General features: G+C 34.4%; 5 protein-coding genes across 11 annotated transcripts; 4 read left to right on the top strand and 1 right to left on the bottom strand.

The window, feature by feature from the left end:
* The first annotated feature begins 425 nt into the window (after positions 1-425).
* Positions 426-4,831, top strand: LOC131168110 (uncharacterized). 2 transcript variants are annotated; one of them, XM_058127319.1, is made up of 4 exons: positions 426-603; positions 3,033-3,140; positions 4,091-4,151; positions 4,277-4,831. In XM_058127319.1, the coding sequence occupies exons 1-4, from the start codon at positions 520-522 to the stop codon at positions 4,357-4,359; spliced, it is 336 nt and encodes a 111-aa protein (XP_057983302.1). In that variant the 5' UTR covers positions 426-519; the 3' UTR covers positions 4,360-4,831. The 2 variants fall into 2 exon arrangements, with proteins under 2 accessions (XP_057983302.1, XP_057983303.1); XM_058127320.1 differs by having other exon boundaries at positions 435-603; positions 4,091-4,156.
* A 384-nt stretch (positions 4,832-5,215) lies between these two features.
* LOC131167515 (small heat shock protein, chloroplastic-like) lies at positions 5,216-6,428 on the top strand. Its single transcript, XM_058126319.1, has 2 exons — positions 5,216-5,426; positions 5,971-6,428. Exons 1-2 carry the CDS (start codon positions 5,216-5,218, stop codon positions 6,426-6,428), a joined length of 669 nt encoding a protein of 222 aa, XP_057982302.1.
* Positions 6,429-14,595: 8,167 nt separating this feature from the next.
* On the top strand, positions 14,596-18,941 carry LOC131168113 (uncharacterized). 4 transcript variants are annotated; one of them, XM_058127328.1, is made up of 4 exons: positions 14,596-14,787; positions 17,208-17,315; positions 18,266-18,325; positions 18,451-18,941. In XM_058127328.1, exons 1-4 carry the CDS (start codon positions 14,704-14,706, stop codon positions 18,463-18,465), a joined length of 267 nt encoding a protein of 88 aa, XP_057983311.1. In that variant the 5' UTR covers positions 14,596-14,703; the 3' UTR covers positions 18,466-18,941. The 4 variants fall into 4 exon arrangements, with proteins under 4 accessions (XP_057983311.1, XP_057983308.1, XP_057983309.1 ...); XM_058127325.1 differs by having other exon boundaries at positions 14,610-14,787; positions 18,266-18,330; positions 18,448-18,941; XM_058127326.1 differs by having other exon boundaries at positions 14,610-14,787; positions 18,266-18,330.
* Positions 18,942-19,385: 444 nt separating this feature from the next.
* LOC131167516 (small heat shock protein, chloroplastic-like) lies at positions 19,386-20,642 on the top strand. Its single transcript, XM_058126320.1, has 2 exons — positions 19,386-19,596; positions 20,143-20,642. The coding sequence occupies exons 1-2, from the start codon at positions 19,386-19,388 to the stop codon at positions 20,598-20,600; spliced, it is 669 nt and encodes a 222-aa protein (XP_057982303.1). The 3' UTR covers positions 20,601-20,642.
* LOC131168112 (uncharacterized) lies at positions 20,621-26,529 on the bottom strand. Of its 3 annotated transcripts, XM_058127321.1 has the most exons (9): positions 26,300-26,529; positions 25,174-25,199; positions 24,010-24,094; positions 23,716-23,925; positions 22,772-22,894; positions 22,635-22,692; positions 22,460-22,533; positions 21,089-21,177; positions 20,621-21,009 (listed from the first exon to the last, which is right to left on the bottom strand). In XM_058127321.1, the coding sequence occupies exons 1-9, from the start codon at positions 26,405-26,407 to the stop codon at positions 20,940-20,942; spliced, it is 843 nt and encodes a 280-aa protein (XP_057983304.1). In that variant the 5' UTR covers positions 26,408-26,529; the 3' UTR covers positions 20,621-20,939. The 3 variants fall into 3 exon arrangements, with proteins under 3 accessions (XP_057983304.1, XP_057983305.1, XP_057983306.1); XM_058127322.1 differs by lacking the exon at positions 22,460-22,533 and having other exon boundaries at positions 26,300-26,514; XM_058127323.1 differs by lacking the exon at positions 22,460-22,533 and having other exon boundaries at positions 22,761-22,894; positions 26,300-26,493.
* Positions 26,530-27,086: the final 557 nt, after the last annotated feature.

Here is a 27,086-nt window from a genome sequence, read left to right on the forward strand (position 1 = left end):
AATTGGTTATAAGAATGTAAAATATTTTATAAGCTTATAATAAGGAATAGATGAGAAATAACTATTTTCAAGTTTTATTATAAGGTTAGCTATTCATTTCTTATTATATGTTGAATGGAATTATTAGAAATACATACAAAAATCTCTTAATTTTTAAAATTTAAACTATATTTCATCTTATTTCATTAAATAGCTATTGGGCCGAATCAAATTAAAAGTTGAACCTTTGCTTTGAATGCATGATTTGAGTAAAACCAAACTCTATCCTCCCAATAAATAAGCAAAAGTGATATACAATGTTAAATTAAATTAACTAAAATTATTTTTTATCATAAAAAAAAAAAAAAAAAAAAAAAAAAGAGTTAAGAATATGACAAATTAGGAGAACGGGCAAAAGCCCAAGCCCAGGATGGCTATGGGCTAAATGCTAGGTAATACATGTTTGGTTTTGTAAGCACGAAGGGATGAAAGGAGAGCAGAAGAACAGAGAAGCGGGTTCTAAATACAGGGAAAGAGACAATGTTACTGAGAGTGATCCGAAGCATCCACACGACTGTGGACGCTCCCCGCCTCACCAGATTCTCTCTTAACGCCCCGAAGAATGTAAGCTCCTCTCTCTCTCTCTGTTACTGTTGGTTTCAAATTTGTTGAGCAATCTGCGCGTTGATTCTTATTTTCTGATCTTCTTCAACTACAGTCCGATTTCTTCAATACCCACTTCGAGAAAGTCAAAAAAAATAGAAACCAATTTAGAAATTGGCGAACAAAGAAAAAATTAAGAGGTAAAGGAATTGTGGGCTTGTTGGGGGAGTTTGGGGGGGGGGGGGGGGGTTGTTTACTTGCTGGTTTGGATTTTTGTTCTTGTTCTTATGTTGAAACCAAAAGCCAAATATAATTTAAAATCAATTGTTTTTATTTTTAAGTTTGAGAATTTTTATGTGTTGCGGATGATGTGGGGTGCTCCTTGTTCTAATAGGCATTAATTCCCTAGCTAGGATAAGAAAATGATATTATAAATCCATTGAACTTTAAAGATATTTTGGTATTACTTGATTTGATAGTGAAATTTCCTCCCGCTGCTTTTGGGAGCATGGATTTCCAACCTTAGATTTGAATTTTGATGAATTTGAATAAATTTTAATATAATTTGATATTATATGTCGACCAAATTGAAGATCTCTCCAAAGATAGGGTCTGAATTTTTTGATATGGTGACATTATTAGTCAGCCTGTGATGTCGTGATGTAATTTTTTTTTTTTTTTTTTTCCATGGATGTTGCTCTGCCTTGTTAATGCAATGAATGTGGCTGTGTAGTGATATAGAGATGAGAGAAAAGCCCATTGGCAATGTGTGTGATCTTGACGTTTGCTTCAGATCATTGAAGCTTGAGCAGTCTTCCTATGCTACTACTGCTCTAGAAAAGTTTCCAGGAACAGAATCATATCATACTCATTTGAAAATAACATAGATGCATATTGCTCTACTCCCCCAACCAATGTTGTACTTATCTAAACAGTCCCTTCAATATTTATTTTTCATATAGTTGTTCAGATTAACCGGTTAGGATTGTTTTTTGTAAGGATTTTATTTTATGAAATAATGGAGAGAAAAGGATAGAAAATAGAAATAGAGGGAGAGGAAAACTCCGTATGGCACTCTTTGAATCTGTCCAAAGTGGAGAGACTTTAGAGTAAAAAGAGAGCATCTTTATTGTAAATTTCTTAAGATAGGAAAAATACCCCATCAAATATAAAATGAAATAAGATTAGAGAAAAGAACGTAAATTTAGTTAAATAGTATCAAATCTTTTTCTCTCTCCAGTTATCCAAACAGCGTGGAAGAGAAATCACTTTCTTTTCTCTTGCTTTCTCCTGTAATCCAGAAAAAGAAAAGGGAGAAACTCTTTATTGCTTTTTCTTCTCTCTTTATTGAAAAGAAAAAAAAAACTACCATCATTTGTTTTCTTCTCTCATGCTCAAGGGATCATTGGGGCTACATGAATTAGCCTATGCCTGCGCTTATGTGGAACCCAAGTTCTTCAGCTTATATTGTCATCATCACTTCCATTATTTCACCTTAAGTCTCTATATTTTCATCCTATCCACCTGAAATCAAACACAAAATTGTTAGTTAGCATGTATTAGTCGAATAGGCTGAATACCTTAAACTCACGTTGATAGGTGAACAAAGTTTTTTCTGATCTGGAGGGGCAAGTTAAGCAAAGCACATTATCCATTGAGACCAAATGAAAATTTTCTTTATAACATGTGATGGTTGTTTGTTTTCTTCCTGAACAAACTACGGCAAATTACTATTGCCTTAGTTTTGGGCCATATCCCAAGTGATTATGAAAATTCTACTTGAGAGTCATTCTTTTTTGAAATAACTTACTGAAGTGATTTAATAAGGCAGAAGGTAACCTTTTGTATTACGGGCCTTTTGGTTATTAATTTTTTGTATTATTTTTTTATTTTCCTTTTTTTTCTTTTTTTTGGTTGGGGGGGTGGGGGTGTTAAGAATTCGATGTCAATAATGTTGTGGTAGGTCGTGAGCTAGAGTGCGTGCTTGTTCATTCAACGGCTGTTCAAGCTGCTTCTGCTAATGGGTTGCTAATAGGCCTCTCCTTGGAAGGCTTCAGATCCACAAAATTCATATATAAGAGTTCAATTTGAGATCTGCGTCTGTGTTCAGTTCTGCTTTAACTTGAATGTCACCTTTTTGTCTGTTTATTTATTTATTTATTTTAATAAAAAAAAAAAAAAACACTCTGTTATTAACTCCCTAGCTTTTAAAGTTATATATATTTTTTTCTCTCTTTAGTTATGGAAGATTGTTAACATTCAGAATGCAAGGATCAGTTTAGGTCTGGTACCAGAAATTTTGATATTATCATGTGTCATAATAGGTTCAGTTTTTTCTTCTGAAACATGAGCTTATTTACAGTTTCCTTGTTGTTCTTTTTTTTTTTTTTTTCCTTTTAACAATCTTATTGGGATTTTCATCTGTTTTTTTGCTGAACCTTCCATTTCAGGTAGAGGTAGAATTTGCCAACAGCAGTGTGTTTAATCTGTCAGCAGAGTTTCTTAGGATACACAGCCCAGCTGCTGATAGCAAAGTTCGGTCAGTTGGGGGTGAAAAGGTAATTAGAGCTTGTTCAACTTTACCTTCTGTATGGTTTGCAACCAACCATGCCATTTTTTCCTTCAAGAATTCTTCTGGCAAAAGAGACTCACCTCCCCTGAGGTTTGGAAAAAAGACAGAGACCTTTCCTGAGGTTTCAAAAATGTCATAGACGTCCCCTGAGGTTTTGAAAATTCCACAAATTTTTTCTAAGGTTTAGCAAGAAGACACAATCCTCTCCCAAAAAAGAAACTTGTCTTTTTACAAAATATAAGGAGAGGTTTGCACCTTTTTGCCAAACCACAAGGGAGGTCCCTGGAATTCTTGAAACCTCAGAGGAGGTTCCTGGAATTTTTGAAATCTCAGGGGACATCATTGTCTTTTGCCCTTAATCTTTTGGTTGGGAACTTTTCTTTTCTGGAGTGGATGAAAAGGTGTAGAGGGATACCCATTCCTTTCCATAGTCCAAGTTTTACAGGGTGGCAGAAGAGTTTATTATGGTGAATGTCACCTGAAGTTCGGACCTAATGCGATGCAAATGTGCCTGTCTGCCTCCCGGTGCAGTGGCTTGGATTCAAGTCCAGGGAATTAGCAAAAATATCTAAAGAAAGAGAAGAAAGAATTCAGAATATTAATAATATCAAATCATTAGGGTCATTTGATATTTTGCTAGTTTGACAGATGGTTTCTTTCAGGCTGTATGTAGTGTCTTGAATAATACTGCTTTATAATTTGGAAGATTGGAGGGGCATCTAGGTGTTACATTTTGCCTGGGCACTGCACTTTGTATGACTTTCAGAAAATTCATTTTGTTCAAGCTTTTTTATTTTAGTTTATGCTGATGGGCTTCCTTCAAACATCAGTGAAATTTGACCACCACTTGTATAATTTAATGTTGAGGATTTTTTTTTGTCAGTTTATTCATCTTGTACTAGTGGTCTAATTTAAATCTTGACTTTCATGAATCAGGTGATATTTGGGACGGCGTCATGTGGGGATCATGTCTGCAGAGCCCATTGGGAACTACGGGGTAAGGTAGTCAAGGCTCAGACATAAATATTGGGCATTATACATGGTTCCTCTTCTGACGCTCTAATTGATAACCAATCTTTTTCCTTACTGAAATTGTTATGGTGTTTTGATTCCCTGGAGTAGGATGGTGTTCGATGACCTACACAAAACTGGGATTTATACATGGGATTATTTCTATCATCTTGGAAGCAAGAAGTTCACCCTAATGAGAAACTATATCAAGACCCTAAAGAAGCATGGACTAAGCCGCGACCCGCCTAGAAGAAAATGACAGAGAACTTTCATCTTAACCATCCATCTTTGGTTCTTCAAATGGAGTCATTTGTCAAGCTCACGGTCTCAGTTCCAGAGTTCAGTAGCTCTCCATTCCCATTTCTCCTCTGAATGACATGCAACCCAAAACATGTACCATTATAGATCATCCAAATGAGCTCAAACAATGCTCATTCTGTTTATGGAGCTTTCTAGTTTAACTTCATTCAGATCGGGTAATTCGCAATTTTTGCAATTCTGCCTATGCCGTGTACATTTAAGCCACTGAAGGGGGAGGGGGCTGCTTTTGAAAGCTAACTGCTGCGTTAATATTATTATGTAGAAAGCTATTTTGGATTGCAACAGTTATGAATGCGGTGAATCATATTATTATTATTATTATTAATAAATTTTTTGAAGTTAAAAGATGCTGTTTGTGTAGGTGATATTTATTGCTTAGTTGACATAGGAAGTGAAGAAAGTTTTCAATCAATGATAGGGCTGTTCTTTTGGTTAAGGGTTGAACTCAATGAAATAATCTTTGCATAAAAAGCAGATATAGTAAAGCAAGAAGTCTATGGTCTGAGAACACTCCTTTTAGTTAATATAGGAAGTGTGGCCTCGTGAGAAATTTGGTTTTTAATGACCAACCTGAGGACTGTGTAGAGAAGTCCAGAACATTGCAAGTAAAACCAGAGACAAATGTCAATGTCAAGATCTGGAGACCTTATCTCGTTCCAGAAATGTCCACAGCACACTATAAATTTCACTTCATTCTTGACAAACAATAAGCAGCTTGTTGGGTGAAAAATGGCTTCATCGCTCTCCAACATCAATGTCTGCACCCCCTTCTCATCTCAGAGACTCACCACCAAGTTTCCATCCATGTTACGAACTGAAAGGGCTTACCGTAATAGCATAAAGGCTATGGCAGAAGGGAAGGACAATCTCAATCACTTGAGGAAGGCAACCCAGAAGCAAACCCAGTTGAAAGAGAAATCAGCTAAATCTGCACCCGTAGGTAACTGTGGTATTCTTAAGTTGCAAACTTGTTATTGAACATACACAAGAGGCTTTATCATGACCAGTTTCATTAATTTTAGCCTTTTCTCAATTCTTCACAAATCCTTTGCTCAACTGTTTAGAGATTTTGTGGGGAAAAAAAATGATAAAAATCAATTTTTTCCGTTGGATTTTTTCTCTATCACAAATATTATTTAAAAAGTGTTAAAAATTGAATAATTTTTTCAAAAAGACATCAAAGATTGATGGCATGTAGGGAAAATTTGTTTATTGAGTTGCTATATATTTCGTTTCTCTCATTTTCCTCTACAAATAATTCTTTTACCTTGTGTTTCAAGAGTTCTTAAATTTGAGTTTATATTGAATTTGTGGAAGATGTAATATAAAATTAAATTAAATTTCATCCAAATTCACCTTATCTAAATCAAAATGCAGCTTCCAAAGGCAGCTTTTAAGTTTTTATTCCTTGCATCATTTCATGTACCAAATGGTAGGAGTAAAGAAATAACTATGAATGGGTGGTGATGAACCTCTATGAACAGGTATATGGAACAGATTTCCCACTGCCAGGACAGTGCAACAGATGATGGATACAATGGAGAGGATGATTGAGGACCCTTTCGCATACAGTAGCAGTTGGCCATCCGTTTCCACAAGAGAGAGAAACATTTACAGTAAGGGAAGGACACCATGGGAGATAAAGGAAGGGGAACAGCACTATAAGATGAGGTTTGATATGCCTGGTATGACTAAAAATGACGTCAAGCTATGGGTTGAAGATGCCATGCTCATTGTGAAGGCAGGGAAGGATGGTGAAGACAATGGCGAGGACAAAGAAGAATGGCCTGCCAGGAGTTTTGGTAAATATAGCAGCAGAATTGCACTGCCAGAGAATGTCAAGTTCGAAAACATATGGGCAGAGGTGAAAGATGGTGTCCTGTACATAACTATTCCAAAGACCAGAACCACAAGCAAAATAATAGATATTTCTGTACAATAAATTTCGTCACTGTGATGATATAGAAAAATTCTTATCAGAGCATTATAATTTATCGTAAAATAACACACCCCCCTTTCATTTTCTGCCTGCAGTTCTATTTGAACATGGAAATGCAGATAAAAGCAGTTTCCAGTCCTCAAACTGAGATGTTAAAATAATGCCTGCTACATTATAGTGGAACTGTGGAACAGATCTGAGATATGGAGATAATTATTTATTTTCGGTTAAGTGAAAATTGAGTTCTGGACAACTGCCCTGTTGCAATTCTTGTTCTGTCCCCTGAATGTTGCTCTATTCAAGACTCAATCACTCCAAAACATGAAAATCAATACCAACTAATAAGATTTTTCTTCCGTCCAGCTTGAGAGATGCGCTTCAGATCTTGAGTGCTCCTCCTCAGTCCCCTGAACATAAACAACTGCACATGTCAAGCATTCGAAAGGAGCATGAAAAAGGGACTTGATAATGAAGTTTATATCTACCTCTGGTCATCAAATAAATGAAGACATAGAACATGGGCACCAGCATCAGTGTCCAAAATGGTAATTGAAAGGTAGATTATGCTTGTGCGTTCTGCACATAAAATAAAACAAAGAAATTATTAAGGCAAGTATCTACAAGTGCTTTCATCTCGGGACTTCACATTAGGACACAAGCTGGAACTTTTTTTGAAAATGTTAAGTTTCTTCGTCTCAAATTCGACTCCAAAAGAATTAAGCCCATTGAGATATTCTAATTAAATATTATCAATTTTATAAAAAACCAAGTTCTGATCAGATACTAAGATCAGCAGGATGGTTTTTAAATCTTCTACGGCTATGACAAGGCATTGAAAAGGTCTCACTTCTACAATTTTTTTTGCTAATAACAAAAAATTATGTACATTAGACTTAGACTATCGCCTATCTATGTTCCAATGTGGGAGTGGGGAAGGTGGGGAATAAATCTTTGATAGACATTGCATGGTCCAAATGCGTGGTTATTTGCTTGCTTTTGTTATTTTGCGCCTAATCACAAAAATAATTATGTACAGTAAGGGCTTAGACTATCGCCTATAATTAGTGTTGCGAAATGTGGGATGGAATAATATATATATCTGTTGCTGGAAATTTTGCATGTGAAATTTGATGAATTATTTTGCTGGTGAGATGCACATGTGAACCCCAAATAATATTTATTCTAGGCCATGCTTTGAAAGTTCCACACTATTCGGTTTCACTGTCAATCTCCCCAAAAGTTATTAACTATTAATGTTGCCCAGCTGTAGGTCGTTTTTTATGATTAAATAATTACTCAAGATCCTACTATAAGCCCTTAATGGTGTATGCAGGGGGGAACAAGGAAACTGACAATATATCTTTCGTTTTTAATTTTAATTTACTATTTTTATTATTTTATCGGTACCTGATTTTTATAGCTTTTAATCTTGTCTCGCAGTAGTAATTCTTCCTTGTTTGTTAAAAACACATGTTTTTGGCAGAAATATTTTCCACTGACTAGCGACATAAGATTACGCAAGACCTTTAATTTAGCTTCTGGCCACTTGTTCTTTGTTCTTTTAAGGTGACTATGAAGTTGAATTAATGATCCACAGTGGGGTAGGGATTTTTCAAAATCTGCCTAACATGCTTCACTAGGTGCATTTAGAGCAACAAACAAGCCTTAAATCCCTCTAGGTTGGTTGATACAAACAGTCATTTGCATTTACAGCAAAATTTTCATAATATAACAGATTAATGACCATTAAATGGATTCCCCAAGTGGACACTAGCGGCTCTAGTCTGTGCACTTATTGCAACAATGACAGTTTGGGGTAAAGTTAAAGTTGGACTACAAAAGCACAAAGAGGGATGGTAACTTTAACCGTTTGTCCCCCTGGAGAAGGGTTTTTTTGATCGCCATGCAGGTATGGGCATTGCAAACTGATTCAGAAAATTCTGGCAATTCAATAACATGAAAAGAAATAAAATTATGTGCTACTATAATTAATGAAACTTGTTAATGTGCTTGTGACTGAGTAAAGATAACATACGGCTCCCATGGAGAAGACTTGCTGAGGACCCCTTGACGGAAACCATTTCAGCAAGGCTCTGCATAGAAATGAACATATTATTAATAATATAACACCAAAATTGATAATCCAAAAAAAAAAATCGCCTGGAGACAACCTCACGAAGTGGCGATTCCTAGCAGCAGCTGCAGGATTGCACTTGTCTTTTTGGCGACTTGGAACCGCCTCAGGAGGTCACAATGCAATGCCCTAACCCACTACCTCTGCCAAGCACTTGTTCCATGAACCTAGTCATAGCACAAGTGTTTTTTTCTTTATCTACGTGCAAAACCCGAGGACCATAAGATTCTCAAAGAACTTAGAAGAAGATGGTCTCAATTTTATAAAAGTCAAGGCTTAACATTAGCTCCATAGGCAAGATCTCAGCAACAATTACGAAAAGATATGGTCAGAAAAAACCAGACATGCCAAAAATGTTAGACATTATGGTTTAAAAACCCCGCATGACGGGTGTGTGGTCTCAACCTTGACTTAATCTTGATTGGCATACCACCAACTAAGTTGAAGTAACATGTCTGCAAATCATTTGCCTACCGCGATATCCTGTCGGCCAGACCCACAATGGTACAACCCTTCAAAGCTAAATCGACTTTTCAACACCGCCTACACTTCCACAACAGTGTGACTGGCACTGTTAATCATCACGTAGTTACTGTAGACACCCCACCCATTTTTTACCCAGCCCCATATATTTATTATCATTATTTTATTATTATTATTTTAGTATTAAGTTTCTTTATTCTTCTTAATTATTATTATTATTATTTTCATGAGTGTAATTAGTATACTTTTATTTTAATTTTTACTTCTATTTATATTATAAGTTATATTATTTATTTTTTATTATTAATTATTTATTATATATTAATTATTATTTTTATTATTATATTATTTTATCTTTTTATTACGATTATTATTATGAGTGAATTTCTATTATTATTATTATTATTATTTGGGTGGGGGGTGGATGAAGTGGGGGTGTTTTAGTATTATTATTATTATTCTAGTCTTTTTACTCTTGTTCCTATTCTTGTTTATTAACCCATTATTATTCTTCTTATTATTCAATTATTGTAATTTTTGTTACTATTATTATTATTATTATTATTATTATTTAGTATTACTATTATTATTATTATTATTATTTTATTTTTATTTTTATTATTATTATTATTATTATTATTATTTCCTTATTACCATAATAGTAGTATATATTATTTCCAAAAAAAAGAAAAATACCATAAACCAAAAAGGAAATGTTTGTTAGGGTTTTTTCAAAATTATTTTTATAAGAAGAGGAGGCGCTGCACACACACACAGCCGGGGGGTACACACAGCGCCGGGGGGAGGGGGAAGCCTGAAAACCAAAAGAAAAATAAAAAAGCCGGGCCTCTTCATTCTTCTTCTTCTTCTTCCTTTTCTCCCCATCTTGTTCCAGTTCCGGCCGCCGCCATCCACAGTTCCAGCCACCTCCCACAGCTTCGACACCACCACATTCTTCATCTCGTCGGCAAAGCCAAGTTTCTGTCTACAACCTCTCCAGGACCCGAACTCCTTACAAGCCCATAACCGCCACTCCGGAAGAACCTCACGGAGACATTCCAAGCAGGTCCAGCCACATCAGCTCCCCAACTTGCAACCCAGACCGCCCAGCACGCCATCACTACCGCCATCACCCCTCAGCCACAGGGGAGCCCGACTATCCTTCCGGCTAACTCAGCGACCGCCTCCCTGCCCCTAGCCAGACCTCTGCCTCCGGCCACCGACGCCATCGCCGTCCATTAACTCCGGCGGTACCCCCCCCCCCTCTGGTAAGTTCCCCCTACTCGTGCACACACGCACACCCACACATGCACCGAACACACCCCACACTCAGTTCATTACGTACTGGCATGTGTATTGTTTTTATTTTATTTTATTTTATTTTCTTTCTGTGATTTTAACTAGTTATTTTTACTGCAGAATTTTCTTTTTATTTAATAATTGATAGTTAAAGAAAAAAATATCTATTGTTGTTACATTATGTGTGTAAATATATACATATATATTTAATTGGTATTGTACTATTTAGGATTAGGTATTGAGATGATAATATTTTTAGTCTTTTTATTATGTTTTATTATTTATATGTTTAGTATGCTTGATTTATTGTTATTATTTAAGTAAACTTATTTTTTCATCGGTGTTGAACTAGTCACATTATTTCTTGTTTATATTTATCTAGGGTTTGAAATATTTAATTGTTGGAGTAGTTTCAAAGTCTTTTTAATAATGTTTACATATACTCTAGGGTTATTATTGTAAGGTTTTAGGATTGTAATGTTTGCTTTAATGTTTAATATATAAGATTTGTTTGTCTTCTTGATGTAGGGTTTACTACGCTGTAAGATTTGTTTAAATGTTGATATTCATGTTTTCATTTTTATTGTGTTTATGGTTGAACGATTATTATTATTATTGCAGAATTTTTGTCGTCTTAACATTCAATGTTTGAACTTTGTTGTTGATATGATGCTCATATTGTAGGGTTAGTATTTTGTAATATTTATTGTATATATGATTAATGTTAGTGTGGTAGAATTTTTATTGATATTATATATTCATTATATTAATTAGCATTTTTATAATATTGTAAATTTATTATTGTGATAATGTGGCATTACATATTTAAGAGCTTGGTGTTTTATTGACATTATATGTAAATTAATAATTTTGGTTATATGTATATCATATATTAGCATATTGGTAAATATTACATATTTAGCATTTTTGTATTTTTTTTTTTTATATTATATATTTAGTGATTTAGGGTTTAATGGATGTTATATGTTTAGTAAATTAGCATTTTAATTACATGTTTAGCATCAATCATTATTATATTTTTTTAGTATATTAATCTAGTTAGTGTTAATTATTAGTATCCTAGTATTTTTAGTATCAGCTATTTTTTAGTATATAAATAGGTTTAGTATTAATCATTATTAGAACCTGACTATATTTAGTATTATGTATCCTTAATATATTAATATATATAGTATTTAGTTACTTATTTTGACATTCATAATATGTTGGTAGGTATGTGAGGCTTATTATTCTATTACCATATATTAAAAACCTCTCATGTTAGTATTTTCCTATAAAATTTTATATATAATTTCAAAATTTTGGGAGTGTATTTTCCTAATTATTATCCCTATGATTTTAATGCGAGGGTATGAGCCTTCGGGCTTCACGTACCCTAAGCTCTGAGGGAATATATATGTATATATTTATTTATTTATTTATTTATTTTTCATAGGTATTTATAAATTCACAAAAAGGAGTAATTTAAAGATTTATTAGATTAACTTAGGGATAATTTCAAATTAATTAGGTACCGTTCGTAAGAACGGGCGCGTAGGGGGTGCTCGTACCTTCCCCTCGCGTAACCGAACTCCCGAGCCTAACTCTGGTAATGTAGACTTATTTTACCCCTAACGGGGTAATCATCACGTGTTCTAACCACACTAAAGGTTAGTGGCGACTCCGATATCCATGTTTTTCCATTAAAATATTAAATTGATTTTTAACTTCGCCGCCTGGGGCACACGCGCTCACGGGACGCTGCGACAGTTACTATATCGAACTTTCATCACACCTGGTCCATTAGGATTCTTAAACCATATAATGCAATTTACATAATAAAACAGATAAAATGATCTCATTTTCTCAGCACATGATTCACAATAGGTTTTCGACAATTTTCCAACAATCCACAAGATCGGTATAAAAACGTCAAACTCACCATCTCCGCATTATTTCCAATGATTCAAGCAATCAGTATCATACCAAAACATTTACCATAATACACCATAAAATTTCCAACATAATTATACAATAAAAACGAGTTATACTCATGCCACATAATTTGGGTGTTAATTCATAATTTCATAAACTAGTCGGAGAAAAGTATATCATAATATACTCGGTATATTCTGTTGAAAATAAGGGTATGATCACCTCTACAATTTAATTTAAGTTCAAAAATATATTTTGAATGAAAACGGAGATAATCAACCTTATTCACTGTAATTTTTCCCAAATACATATATAATAAAGCAAACATCACCAATTTCAAACGCTTGATTCATTCAGAAAATCCGGCATAATATTTCCATACTTGTATAATCAATTTTAATTGGTTAAAATTTTTAAATAACTGATATAATCTAATCCTCTTACCTATTCCTAAAGATATGTCTACTATGTTTCCTGAAACAAACTCTAGCTTCCTTAACCCTTAACGAGGTGAGAGAAGCCAACAAGTCAAGAGGGGAGAGAGACGATCGGAGAGCGACAGGGAGATCCGGGAGAGCTTAGGAGAGAGACGATCAAAGAGTGAGAGGGAGATCAGGGAGAGCTTAGGAGAGAGAGAGAGAGAGAGAGAGAGAGAGAGAGAGAGAAGAGAGGGAGAGAGTGAGAGAGAGCCTGAAACCCTAGAGAGAGAGAGAGATGAGAGTGTTTTAAAAAAAATATAATACCTCCCCACTTAAAGACCCTCAGCCGCTTGAAACTGTCGACTATTTTCCTGAAACCGTTGACGGTTAGGTCTCATACCAAACCAATTTTTCTATGTTCTTAGATATAGGTTCTGGATTGTCTGAAACAGTCAACGATTTTCCTGGACTCCCTGAAACCGTCAATGATTTGATTTTGTACCAAACCAAAATTTTTATTATAATAATAATAATAATTATTATTATTATTTTTTGGATCCATATAAAAGGTGCTAGTTTATCAGTTCTTGATATGTATTTGATACTTTTAAGTGTTCCGTTATGCAAATTGTGCAATTTCAATTATGCCATCTCATTTTTTATATGCAATGCAATAGTTTTGTTTCACCCTTTCACTCTTCCACATCAACCAAGGTATCAAACCATTACTAATCCTCCTCCCAGACACACTTATACGCCTCAACAAGATCCCACTCTTCAGTTTCACTCTTTACCTTAGAAAAATTTACCATAAAATTAAAATATAAAATAAAGGAACCAGCCAAAAGATTGAGATAATGATTTAAGCTCTGTACTTTGTGGTTGGAATGATCTTTAGGTTTATTCCTATGCAGTTAAGTTGTTCACATATGTTCAATAAAGGATAAATTTGTCAATATCATTGAATCAAATGTCGTTTCTTCCGATGTACTTTTTATAATATCTCTCTATGGTTAATGTTAATATAAATACATATGATATAACTTTACTTTGAAATAGTGAAATTCAGACATCGCTCACTCCTATGGGTGAAGACATACTGTCGAATCACGTTAAATCTAAGTTTTTTTTTTTTTACTTTATCTATCTTTTTGTTTTTTCATATTATTCATCGTAATTGTTGCACATTTCACGACACTTCTAAAGGAGAATTGCCTAAAGAAGAAGCTAATTCGAGTATATCCTAATTAACATAAGTCTTCTATAAAATTTCCCAATCGAAAAGTCTCAATCATACTTGGAGACTTTTACACACAAGCGAGAGATCCAAGTACTTAATTAGAAATTTTCCCTCTTTGACATCCAAAACTTGAATGATATCAAAATTTACAAAATTTATATGTTTGTGTTTTTCAATTCATTAAAGCCAATTTTTCTTTTTCTTTTTTAACTATAAGGTTTCGTTTGGTTTGAGGAATGCTTATTTGAAAGAATATATTAGTTTAGTAGGTTAATTACAATTAGTTATAAGAATGTAAAATATTTTATAAGCTTATAATAAGGAATAGATGAGAAATAACTATTTTCAAGTTTTATTATAAGGTTAGCTATTCATTTCTTATTATATGTTGAATGGAATTATTAGAAATACATACAAAAATCTCTTAATTGTTAAAATTTAAATTATATTTCATCTTATTTCATTAAATAGCTATTGGGCCGAATCAAATTAAAAGATGATTTGAGTAAAACCAAACTCTATCCTCCTAAGCAAAAGTGATATACAATGTTAAATTAAATTAACTAAAATTATTTATTATTTTTTATCAGAAGAAAAAAAAAAAAAAAGAGTCAAGAATATGACAAATTAGGAGACCGGGCAAAAGCCCAAGCCCAGGATGGCTGTGGGCTAAATGCTAGGTAATACATGTTTGGTTTTGTAAGCACGAAGGGATGAAAGGAGAGCAGAAGAACAGAGAAGCGGGTTCTAAATACAGGGAAAGAGACAATGTTACTGAGAGTGATCCGAAGCATCCACACGACTGTGGACGCTCCCCGCCTCACCAGATTCTCTCTTAACGCCCCGAAGAATGTAAGCTCCTCTCTCTTTCTCTCTCTCTGTTACTGTTGGTTTCAAATTTGTTGAGCAATCTGCGCGTTGATTCTTATTTTCCGATCTTCTTCAACTACAGTCCGATTTCTTCAATACCCACTTCGAGAAAGTCCAAAAAAATAGAAACCAATTTAGAAATTGGCGAACAAAGAAAAAATTAAGAGGTAAAGGATTTGTGGGCTTGTTGGGGGAGTTTTGGGGGGGGGGGCTTGCTGGTTTGGATTTTTGTTCTTGTTCTTATGTTGAAACCAAAAGCCAAATATAATTTAAAATCAATTGTTTTTATTTTTAAGTTTGAGAATTTTTATGTGTTGCGGATGATGTGGGGTGCTCCTTGTTCTAATAGGCATTAATTCCCTAGCTAGGATAAGAAAATGATATTATAAATCCATTGAACTTTAAAGATATTTTGGTATTACTTGATTTGATAGTAAAATTTCCTCCCGCTGCTTTTGGGAGCATGGATTTCCAACCTTAGATTTGAATTTTGATGAATTTGAATAAATTTTAATATAATTTGATATTATATGTCGACCAAATTGAAGATCTCTCCAAAGATAGGGTCTGAATTTTTTGATATGGTGACATTATTAGTCAGCCTGTGATGTCGTGATGTAATTTTTTTTTTTTTTTTTCCATGGATGTTGCTCTGCCTTGTTAATGCAATGAATGTGGTTGTGTAGTGATATAGAGATGAGAGAAAAGCCCATTGGCAATGTGTGTGATCTTGACGTTTGCTTCAGATCATTGAAGCTTGAGCAGTCTTCCTATGCTACTACTGCTCTAGAAAAGTTTCCAGGAACAGAATCATATCATACTCATTTGAAAATAACATAGATGCATATTGCTCTACTCCCCCAACCAATGTTGTACTTATCTAAACAGTCCCTTCAATATTTATTTTTCATATAGTTGTTCAGATTAACCGGTTAGGATTGTTTTTTGTAAGGATTTTATTTTATGAAATAATGGAGAGAAAAGGATAGAAAATAGAAATCGAGGGAGAGGAAAACTCCGTATGGCACTCTTTGAATCTGTCCAAAGTGGAGAGACTTTAGAGTAAAAAGGGAGCATCTTTATTGTAAATTTCTTAAGATAGGAAAAATACCCCATCAAATATAAAATGAAATAAGATTAGAGAAAAGAACGTAAATTTAGTTAAATAGTATCAAATCTTTTTCTCTCTCCAGTTATCCAAACAGCGTGGAAGAGAAATCACTTTCTTTTCTCTTGCTTTCTCCCGTAATCCAGCAAAAGAAAAGGGAGAAACTCTTTATTGCTTTTTCTTCTCTCTTCATTGAAAAGAAAAAAAACTACTATCATTTGTTTTCTTCTCTCATGCTCAAGGGATCATTGGGGCTACATGAATTAGCCTATGCCTGCGCTTATGTGGAACCCAAGTTCTTCAGCTTATATTGTCATCATCACTTCCATTATTTCACCTTAAGTCTCTATATTTTCATCCTATCCACCTGAAATCAAACACAAAATTGTTAGTTAGCATGTATTAGTGGAATAGGCTGAATACCTTAAACTCACGTTGATAGGTGAACAAAGTTTTTTCTGATCTGGAGGGGCAAGTTAAGCAAAGCACATTATCCATTGAGACCAAATGAAAATTTTCTTTATAACATGTGATGGTTGTTTGTTTTCTTCCTGAACAGACTACGGCAAATTACTATTGCCTTAGTTTTGGGCCATATCCCAAGTGATTATGAAAATTCTACTTGAGAGTCATTCTTTTTTGAAATAACTTACTGAAGTGATTTAATAAGGCAGAAGGTAACCTTTTGTATTACGGGCCTTTTGGTTATTAATTTTTTGTATTATTTTTTTTTTTCCTTTTTTTTCTTTTTTTTGGTGGGGGGGGGGGGGGGGAGGGGTGTAAATAATTCGATGTCAATAATGTTGTGGTAGGTCGTCAGCTAGAGTGCGTGCTTGTTCGTTCAACGGCTGTTCAAGCTGCTTCTGCTAATGGGTTGCTAATAGGCCTCTCTTGGAAGGCTTCGGATCCACAAAATTCATATATAAGAGTTCAATTTGAGATCTGCGTCTGTGTTCAGTTCTGCTTTAACTTGAATGTCACCTTTGTGTCTGTTTATTTATTTATTTATTTTAATAAAAAAAAAACACTCTGTTATTAACTCCCTAGCTTTTAAATTTATATATATTTTTTTCTCTCTTTAGTTATGGAAGATTGTTAACATTCAGAATGCAAGGATCAGTTTAGGTCTAGTACCAGAAATTTTGATATTATCATGTGTCATAATAGGTTCAGTTTTTTCTTCTGAAACATGAGCTTATTTACAGTTTCCTTGTTGTTCTTTTTTTTTTTTTTTTTACTTTTAACAATCTTATTGGGATTTTCATCTGTTTTTTTGCTGAACCTTCCATTTCAGGTAGAGGTAGAATTTGCCAACAGCAGTGTGTTTAATCTGTCAGCAGAGTTTCTTAGGATACACAGCCCAGCTGCTGATAGCAAAGTTCGGTCAGTTGGGGGTGAAAAGGTAATTAGAGCTTGTTCAACTTTACCTTCTGTATGGTTTGCAACCAACCATGCCATTTTTTCCTTCAAGAATTCTTCGGGCAAAAGAGACTCACCTCCCCTGAGGTTTGGAAAAAAGACAGAGACCTTTCCCGAGGTTTCAAAAATCTCATAGACGTCCCCTGAGGTTTTGAAAATTCCACAAATTTTTTCTAAGGTTTAGCAAGAAGACACAATCCTCTCCCTAAAAAAAAACTTGTCTTTTTACAAAATATAAGGAAAGGTTTGCACCTTTTTGCCAAACCACAAGGGAGGTCCCTGGAATTCTTGAAACCTCAGAGGAGGTTCCTGGAATTTTTGAAATCTCAGGGGACATCATTGTCTTTTGCCCTTAATCTTTTGGTTGGGAACTTTTCTTTTCTGGAGTGGATGAAAAGGTGTAGAGGGATTCCCATTCCTTTCCATAGTCCAAGTTTTACAGGGTGGCAGAAGAGTTTATTATGGTGAATGTCACCTGAAGTTCGGACCTAATGCGATGCAAATGTGCCTGTCTGCCTCCCGGTGCAGTGGCTTGGATTCAAGTCCAGGGAATTAGCAAAAATATCTAAAGAAAGAGAAAAAAGAATTCAGAATATTAATAATATCAAATCATTAGGGTCATTTGATATTTTGCAAGTTCGACAGATGGTTTCTTTCAGGCTGTATGTAGTGTCTTGAATAATACTGCTTTATAATTTGGAAGATTGGAGGGGCATCTAGGTGTTACATTTTGCCTGGGCACTGCACTTTGTATGACTTTCAGAAAATTCATTTTGTTCAAGCTTTTTTATTTTAGTTTATGCTGATGGGCTTCCTTCAAACATCAGTGAAATTTGACCACCACTTGTATAATTTAATGTTGAGGATTTTTTTTTGTCAGTTTATTCATCTTGTACTAGTGGTCTAATTTAAATCTTGACTTTCATGAATCAGGTGATATTTGGACGGCGTCATGTGGGGATCATGTCTGCAGAGCCCATTGGGAACTACGGGGTAAGGTAGTCAAGGCTCAGACATAAATATTGGGCATTATACATGGTTCCTCTTCTGACGCTCTAACTGATAACCAATCTTTTTCCTTACTGAAATTGTTATGGTGTTTTGATTCCCTGGAGTAGGATGGTGTTCGATGACCTACACAAAACTGGGATTTATACATGGGATTATTTCTATCATCTTGGAAGCAAGAAGTTCACCCTAATGAGAAACTATATCAAGACCCTAAAGAAGCATGGACTAAGCCGCGACCCGCCTAGAAGAAAATGACGGAGAACTTTCATCTTAACCATCCGTCTTTGGTTCTTCAAATGGAGTCATTTGTCAAGCTCAAGGTCTCAGTTCCAGAGTTCAGTAGCTCTCCATTCCCATTTCTCCTCTGAATGACATGCAACCCAAAACATGTACCATTATAGATCATCCATATGAGCTCAAACAATGCTCATTCTGTTTATGGAGCTTTCTAGTTTAACTTCATTCAGATCGGGTAATTCGCAATTTTTGCAATTCTGCCTATGCCGTGTACATTTAAGCCACTGAAGGGGAGGGGGCTGCTTTTGAAAGCTAACTGCTGCGTTAATATTATTATGTAGAAAACTATTTTGGATTGCAACAGTTATGAATGCGGTGAATCATATTATTATTATTATTATGAAATTTTTTGAAGTTAAAAGATGCTGTTTGTGTAGGTGATATTTATTGCTTAGTTGACATAGGAAGTGAAGAAAGTTTTCAATCAATGATAGGGCTGTTCTTTTGGTTAAGGGTTGAACTCAATGAAATAATCTTTGCATAAAAAGCAGATATAGTAAAGCAAGAAGTCTATGGTCTGAGAACACTTCTTTTAGTTAATATAGGAAGTGTGGCCTTGTGAGAAATTTGGTTTTTAATGACCAACCTGAGGACTGTGTAGAGAAGTCCAGAACATTGCAAGTAAAACCAGAGACAAATGTCAATGTCAAGATCTGGAGACCTTATCTGGTTCCAGAAATGTCCACAGCACACTATAAATTTCACTTCATTCTTGACAAACAATAAGCAGCTTGTTGGGTGAAAAATGGCTTCATCGCTCTACAACATCAATGTCTGCTCCCCCTTCTCATCTCAGAGACTCACCACCAAGTTTCCATCCATGTTACGAACTGAAAGGGCTTACCGTAATAGCATAAAGGCTATGGCAGAAGGGAAGGACAATCTCAATCACTTGCGGAAGGCAACCCAGAAGCAAACCCAGTTGAAAGAGAAATCAGCTAAATCTGCACCCGTAGGTAACTGTGGTATTCTTAAGTTGCAAACTTGTTATTGAACACACACAAGAGGCTTTATCATGACCTGTTTCATTAATTTTAGCCTTTTCTCAATTCTTTACAAATCCTTTGCTCGACTGTTTAGAGATTTTGTGGGGAAAAAAAATGATAAAAATCAATTTTTTCCGTTGGATTTTTTCTCTATCACGAATATTATTTAAAAAGTGTTAAAAATTGAATAATTTAAAAAAAAAAACATATCAAAGATTGATGGCATGTGGGGAAAATTTGTTTATTGAGTTGCTATATATTTCGTTTCTCTCATTTTCCTCTACAAATAATTCTTTTACCTTGTGTTTGAAGAGTTCTTAAATTTGAGTTCATATTGAATTTGTGGAAGATGTAATATAAAATTAAATTAAAATTCGTCCAAATTCACCTAATCTAAATCAAAATGCAGCTTCCAAAGGCAGCATTTAAGTTTTTATTCCTTGCATCATTTCATGTACCAAATGGTAGGAGTAAAGAAATAACTATGAATGGGTGGTGATGAACCTCTATGAACAGGTATATGGGACAGATTTCCCACTGCTAGGACAGTGCAACAGATGATGGATACAATGGAGAGGATGATAGAGGACCCTTTCGCATACAGTAGCAGTTGGCCATCCGTTTCCACAAGAGAGAGAAACATTTACAGTAAGGGAAGGACACCATGGGAGATAAAGGAAGGGGAACAGCACTATAAGATGAGGTTTGATATGCCTGGAATGACTAAAAATGACGTCAAGCTATGGGTTGAAGATGCCATGCTCATTGTGAAGGCAGGGAAGGATGGTGAAGACAATGGCGAGGACAAAGAAGAATGGCCTGCCAGGAGTTTTGGTAAATATAGCAGCAAAATTGCACTGCCAGAGAATGTCAAGTTCGAAAACATATCGGCAGAGGTGAAAGATGGTGTCCTGTACATAACTATTCCAAAGACCAGAACCACAAGCAAAATAATAGATATTTCTGTACAATAAATTTCGTCACTGTGATGATATAGAAAAATTCTTATCAGAGCATTTATAATTTATCGTAAAATAACACACCCCCCTTTCATTTTCTGCCTGCAGTTCTATTTGAACATGGAAATGCAGATAAAAGCAGTTTCCAGTCCTCAAAACTGAGAATGTTAAAATAATGCCTGCTACATTATAGTGGAACTGTGGAACAGATCTGAGATATGGAGATTTAATTATTTATTTTCGGTTAAGTTAAAATTGAGTTTCTGCCAACTGCCCTGTTGCAATTCTTGTTCTTTCCCCTGAATGTTGCTCTATTCAAGACTCAATCACTCAAAACATGAAAATCAATACCAACTAATAAGATTTTTTCTTCCGTCCAGCTTGAGAGATGCGCTTCAGATCTTGAGTGCTCCTCCTCAGTCCCCTGAAACATAAACAACTGAACATTGTCAAGCCATTCGAAAGGAGCATGAAAGGGACTTGATAATGAAGTTTATATATACCTCTGGTACAAATAAATGAAGACATAGAACATGGGCACCAGCATCAGTGTCAAAATGGTAATTGAAAGGTAGATTATGCTTGTGCGTTTCTGCACATAAAATAAAACAAAAGAAATTATTAAGGCAAGTATCTACAAGTGCTTTCATCGGACTTCAATATTAGGACACAAGCTGGAATTTTTTATGAAAATGTTAAGTTTCTTCGTCTCAAAATTAGACTCCAAAAGAATTAAGCCCCATTGAGATCTTCTAATTAAATATTATCAATTTTATAAAAAACCAATGTCTGATCCAGATACTAAGATCAGCAGGATGGTTTTTAAATCTTCTTAAGGCTATGACAAGCGTGAAAAGGTTCTCACTTCCTCACAATTTTTTTTTGGCATAATCACAAAAAAAATTATGTACATTAAGACTTAGACTATCGCCTATCTAATGTTCCAATGTGGGGTGGGGAATAAATCTTTGATAGAAATTGTGCATGTCAAATGCGTGGTTATTTTTGCTTGATTTTTTTTATTTTGGCCTAATCACAAAAATAATTATGTACATTAAGGCTTAGACTATCGCCTATCATTAGTGTTGCGATGTGGGGAATAATATATATATCTTTGATGGAAATTGTGCATGTGAAATTTGTGAATATTTTTGCTTGTGAGATGCACATGTGAAACCCCAAAATTATTTATTCTAGCCACTGCTTTGAAAAGTTCCAACTATTCTGTTTCACTGTCAATCTCCCCAAAAGTTATTAACTATTAATGTTGCCCAGCTGTAGGTCTGTTTTTTCTGATTAAATAATTGACTCAAGACCTACTATAAGCCCTTATATCTTGTATGAGGGAACAAGGAAACTGCGAATATATCTTAAGTTTTTAATTTTAATATTACTATTTTTATTATTTTATGGTACTGATTTTTATAGCTTTTAATATTGTCTCACAGTAATTCTTTCCTTGTTTGTTAACACATGTTTTTTGGCAGAATATTTTCCATGACATAGCTGCATAGATTACTGCAGACCTTTAAATTTAGCTTTCTGCACTTGTCTTTGTTCTTTATAAGGTGACTATGAAGTTTGAAATAAAGATCCACAGTGGTAGTGTGTTTTTCAAAATCGCCTACATGCCTTCACTAGGTCATTTGCATTTAGAGCAACAAACCAAGCCTTAAATCCCTCTAGGTTGGTTGATGCACAACAGTCATTTGCATTTTACATGCAAAATTTTCATGACAGATTTAATGCCCATTAGATGGATTCCCCAAATTGTAACACTAGGGCTAGTCTATGACTTATTGCAACAATTGACAGTTTGGGGTCAACAGTACAGTTGGACCTACAAAAAGCACAAAGGTGATGGTAAACTTTACCCTTTGTCCCCTGGAGAAGGGTTTTTGATCTCCAGTGCAGGTATGGGCATTGCAAAATTGATGCAAGAAGAATTCTGCCAATTCAATAACATGAAAAGAATAAAAATTATGTGCTAATATAATTAATGAAACATTGTTAATGCTTGTGACTGAGTAAAGGATAACATAAGGCTACCATGGAGACGACTTGCTGAAGGACCCTCATTGACTGGAAAACAATTATCAGCAAGGCTCTGCATAGAAATGACATATTATAAATAATAGACCACCAAAATTGATAATACCAAAAAAAAAAAATCACCTGGAGACAACCTCACAGAAGTGGCGATTCCTAGCAGCAGCTGCAGGATTGCACTTGGTCTTTTGCGACTTGGAACCCATCATGAGGTCACAATGCAATGCCCCACATACCTCTGCCAAGCACTTGTCATGACTCTAGTCAGAGCACAAGTCTGTTAGCTACGGTTGCCAAACCCAGGACGCAATAAGATTCTCAAAGAAATTAGAAGAAAGATGGTCTCAAAATTTTTATAAAAATCAAAGGCATTAACATGAGCTCCAGTAGGCAGTAGCTCAGCAAACATAATTAGCAGAAAAGATAATGGTCAGAAACCAAGAACCTGCCCAAAAAATGTTTAGACATTGAAAGTCAAAGCATGAAAACGGAAAAGGGGATGAGTAAAAAGCGTCAATGTAAAGAAGATTTAACACTTCAAACTCCAAAATCAGTATATACTTCTACAAATTAAGTGTATTCATTGCTGCGTATACAGTTCAGCAAAGGTGCTAGTCTATTCAGTTCTTGATACGTATTTGATACTTCAAGTGTTCCGTTATGCCAATCGTGTAAACTAATAGATCCAAAGATTGGAAAAACAAAGATGGGAGAGGTGCATGTTTATCCCATCTCATTTTTTATATGCAGTGCAATAGTTTTGTTTCACTCTTCCACATCAACCAAGGTATCAAACCATTACTAATCCTCCTCCCAGACACACCGCAACAAGATCTCACTCCAGTTTCATCCTTAGCTTAGAAAAATTTACCATAAAATTAAGATATAAAATAATGGAACCAGCCAAAAGATTGAGATTATGATTTAAGCTCTGTATTTTGTGGTTGGAGTGATCTTCAGGTTTATTCTTATGCAGTTAAGCCATTCATAGATGTTTAATAAAGCGTAAATCTGCCAATATAATTGTATTAAGTGTCAGTTTCTTCCTAGGTGCTGACCTATCGTACCAAAGGATGCTTACCACATCTAGTAAATCATAATGCCTGTTGTCAAAATGCTGATCGAGATAATTTTCAGCATAGAAGATCTTTTTACAGTATCCGCATTGCCATTCATTTATATCTACATGGATCTTATGTTGTTCCTGATCTCTGTACAAATCATTGTCATGACGGAGTCTACATCTACTTGGAATATTATAGCGCTCTTTCTCCACTACCGGCAACAGATACTGCATCAAACATTGTCACAAATTCAACTAAGTACTTCGAAGGTTATTGCTCAGAAACATACGCTTAAATGTAACTCTCTGTACCTCCTCAATGATTTTCCTTGCTGCTCTACTCCTTTCCCTGGAACAATGTATTTCATGACCAACCTCCTGCTCTTGTTTAAGAGTTCTGCACATCAAATGGAAATAATGGATAATGAGTATAGCATAGTTGTTAGAATCTTACTATTTGAGCTTTGATTCATACGATTCATATCAATTAAAGACCAATCAATTCGAATCTTACTAGCAAATATAAAAACTGAATCTTTGCAAATCTATCAATTCACCTCATTCTAGTGAATCGATATGAATTTATCGATTCACATGATTCTGGACCTATCATATCCTGACAGGCCTGACTAGCTTAAAACCCCAAAAACAACAATTTCTTTTCTTCTACATGATTGCCTTCCATTCCTTGTCTATGTAAATTTTGTGCTAAAAAAGAGAAGAAAAATAGAACTTTAGGTCTTATATTGCCTTCATAAAATCGTTCTTCACTCTTGCAGGAGTATAGTGTTCTATCATTAAGAAGGTGTAGAACACTCATGTTCCAGTGTGTTTTCAAGATTCAAAAGTTCCTTCTTTTTAGTAGTTTGTTTAATTATTATCATTTTTTTAGGTTAATTATTTTTTCTTTAATTTGAGAAAGGATATGCATGAAAATTTTATTAACTATTGATAAACACCAATTCAGTTTTTTTATTATTTTTTGTTGATTCCTTCCCTTAAATAGCATATATTTCTTCTTTCTATTAATATTTTTGACTCATTACCTTACTTCTCATTAAGCATACGTATGAAATGTGATTTTTTTATTGTCAAAATTTAAATGCATTTTATTATTTTGCTTCTTGATTTTATATCAAATATATGCATGTCATCTATAATTGATTTGGAAATATGCACCGAATCTTCTCAATTCCAAAAATTGGAATTTTGATTCACAATTCAAAACTCGATTCGACAACTTTGGATCATAGTGCGGAACAAGAGAGTAGCATGCAATCAGCGTGCATCCAATTATAGGAGAATGGTATAGATTAAAAGTGTATAAGTGCAAAATACCATCTCACTTAGGTAATTAGGTTGCTTGAAAATTATAATGGACTACCCCACTAGCTAAGGAATCCATTTAGATGCTTAAGTGACACTGCAGCACACAAACTAAAGAATTTGCCAGCTTAAGAGCAAAGAGCACATTACCTAGCAGCCAAGGATTCTTCGAAATCCTAGAACAGACAAAGAACAGGTCAAGCTAATGAATATAACTGCTAATAGTAGATGCAATGCAGTATTAGAGTGTCCAATGCATCAATGATGTAAAAAGAAAGTCAAGCGATAATTAGGAACATAATGAACAAAAAGTGGGAGGAAAGAAACCAAAGTAATTCATACACCAACATTTTGAAAAAACTTTTTCTATGATAAACAAGTTATTTTTTTACAATTAATTTACGTAACCAAAAAAAAAAGTCTAATTTTCCAAATTTAAAAAAGCAAATTATCAAACCCTGTTCGTATTATATTCACAATATTTTTTAGGCCAACCCAGGTAAAAATAGAATGAAAACAATCAGTTGCCTAAAATCTTAAGTTCATCCAAAAAACGGCATTAGATTTTTGGAAATATAAGGTCAAAAGAATTCAACCAATGCGATGAGATGAATCGCTAGAGCTTACTTATTTTCCAGCTAATGTGATCATGCCCTTGCAATTCAAACACAATCAAGCATTACAACAGTGATTTTTAATTATGCTTTGAACAAACCATGTCTTCTCAGTTTTTTTTTTTTTTTTTTGAAAGAAAATAAATAAATAAACAAACAAAAGAAGAAATCATTAATGGAAGAGAAGAAAAAGATAATGCTTTGAGGAGGATAAAATGACCTCCCCTAATAAAAACAGAAGAAAACAAGAAATTGATTTAGTACCTACTCATAAAAGGGCTCCCAGAAAGTAAAATTCCCAGATTTCCAATAAATAAAATAAAAAACGGGGGGGTTTTCGAAAAACGAAAATTAACGAAGTACAGCCCTCCAGTCCCACAAAATGCCCAGCAAGAGAAACCCTTTCACCAGTTCCAGAAGCAAAGACCCGAGCAGAATCAAAAAAAGCCATTTGAATCCCACAAAAATTGATACTCTCGCACTCAAATCCCACGCATTCGATTGAAGAAACAACCTAAAAGTGAAACATTGAGCTTGGGAAAAATGCACAACAGCCTCTTGACTTCATCATTCCCCTTCCTCTTCTTCAAAGAATTAAAATTGTGGACACAGAGATCAGAGACTATAATTGCGAGGTAGGTATTTAGATAGCAGAAACATACCTGATTGATCTGTGGAGCTGCTAAGGAAGCTGCGCCTCCTCCGAGTTGCAGAGAAAAAGAGAGGAAGAAGAAAAGAAAAGCGACCCATTTGGATATGGATGCGCCCATTTTGTTTCCCAATCAGCCGAATCATTCCTGAATTTGGGAATATCGATGCAGGCACTTTGAGGCGGCGTTCGACTACACCAGTAAAATCCCCATCTACGTGCCTCTTTACTTTGGATTTTAAATGCTGCTGATAAATTCATCTTATATTCATTAATATAGTTCATAATTTAAGAAATAGATAAATATATATATATATATATATATATATATATGAAGGGAAGTAAGTCATGTATAATTTTTCATTCATTGATGAGAACTGAGATTTCTAATTTAGAGCTTCGAACTCAAAAGTAAATCCCAAAATACAAAGGTATATGTTTAATGTCCTAAAAGTTTCCAACATTTATTGTATAAAAAATTGTATGATTTATTTTAGTTCCAAGTAAGTTTAAAATTTTTAAATTGAAGTAATGTAAATCTCTCAAAATCTAATAAAAAAAATACCAATTTTTTGTAGAGAAATAGGTTGAGAGAAATCTACTAGGATAAGTACAACACTCCCATATTAAATTTAATGATAAAAATACAAAATTCAAGAAATATTGATGAGAGAGAGAGAGAGAGAGAGAGAGATTATATGATTCATAAGGAACACATTTAATTTTATTTCTCAACAAGCTTTTTCAATACAATAAATAACCATACTACTTTTTTTATAAATCGAAATTTTAATATGAAT

This window comes from Malania oleifera, chromosome 11 (genome assembly GCF_029873635.1).
Source record: "Malania oleifera isolate guangnan ecotype guangnan chromosome 11, ASM2987363v1, whole genome shotgun sequence".
Classification (NCBI taxonomy): domain Eukaryota; kingdom Viridiplantae; phylum Streptophyta; class Magnoliopsida; order Santalales; family Ximeniaceae; genus Malania; species Malania oleifera.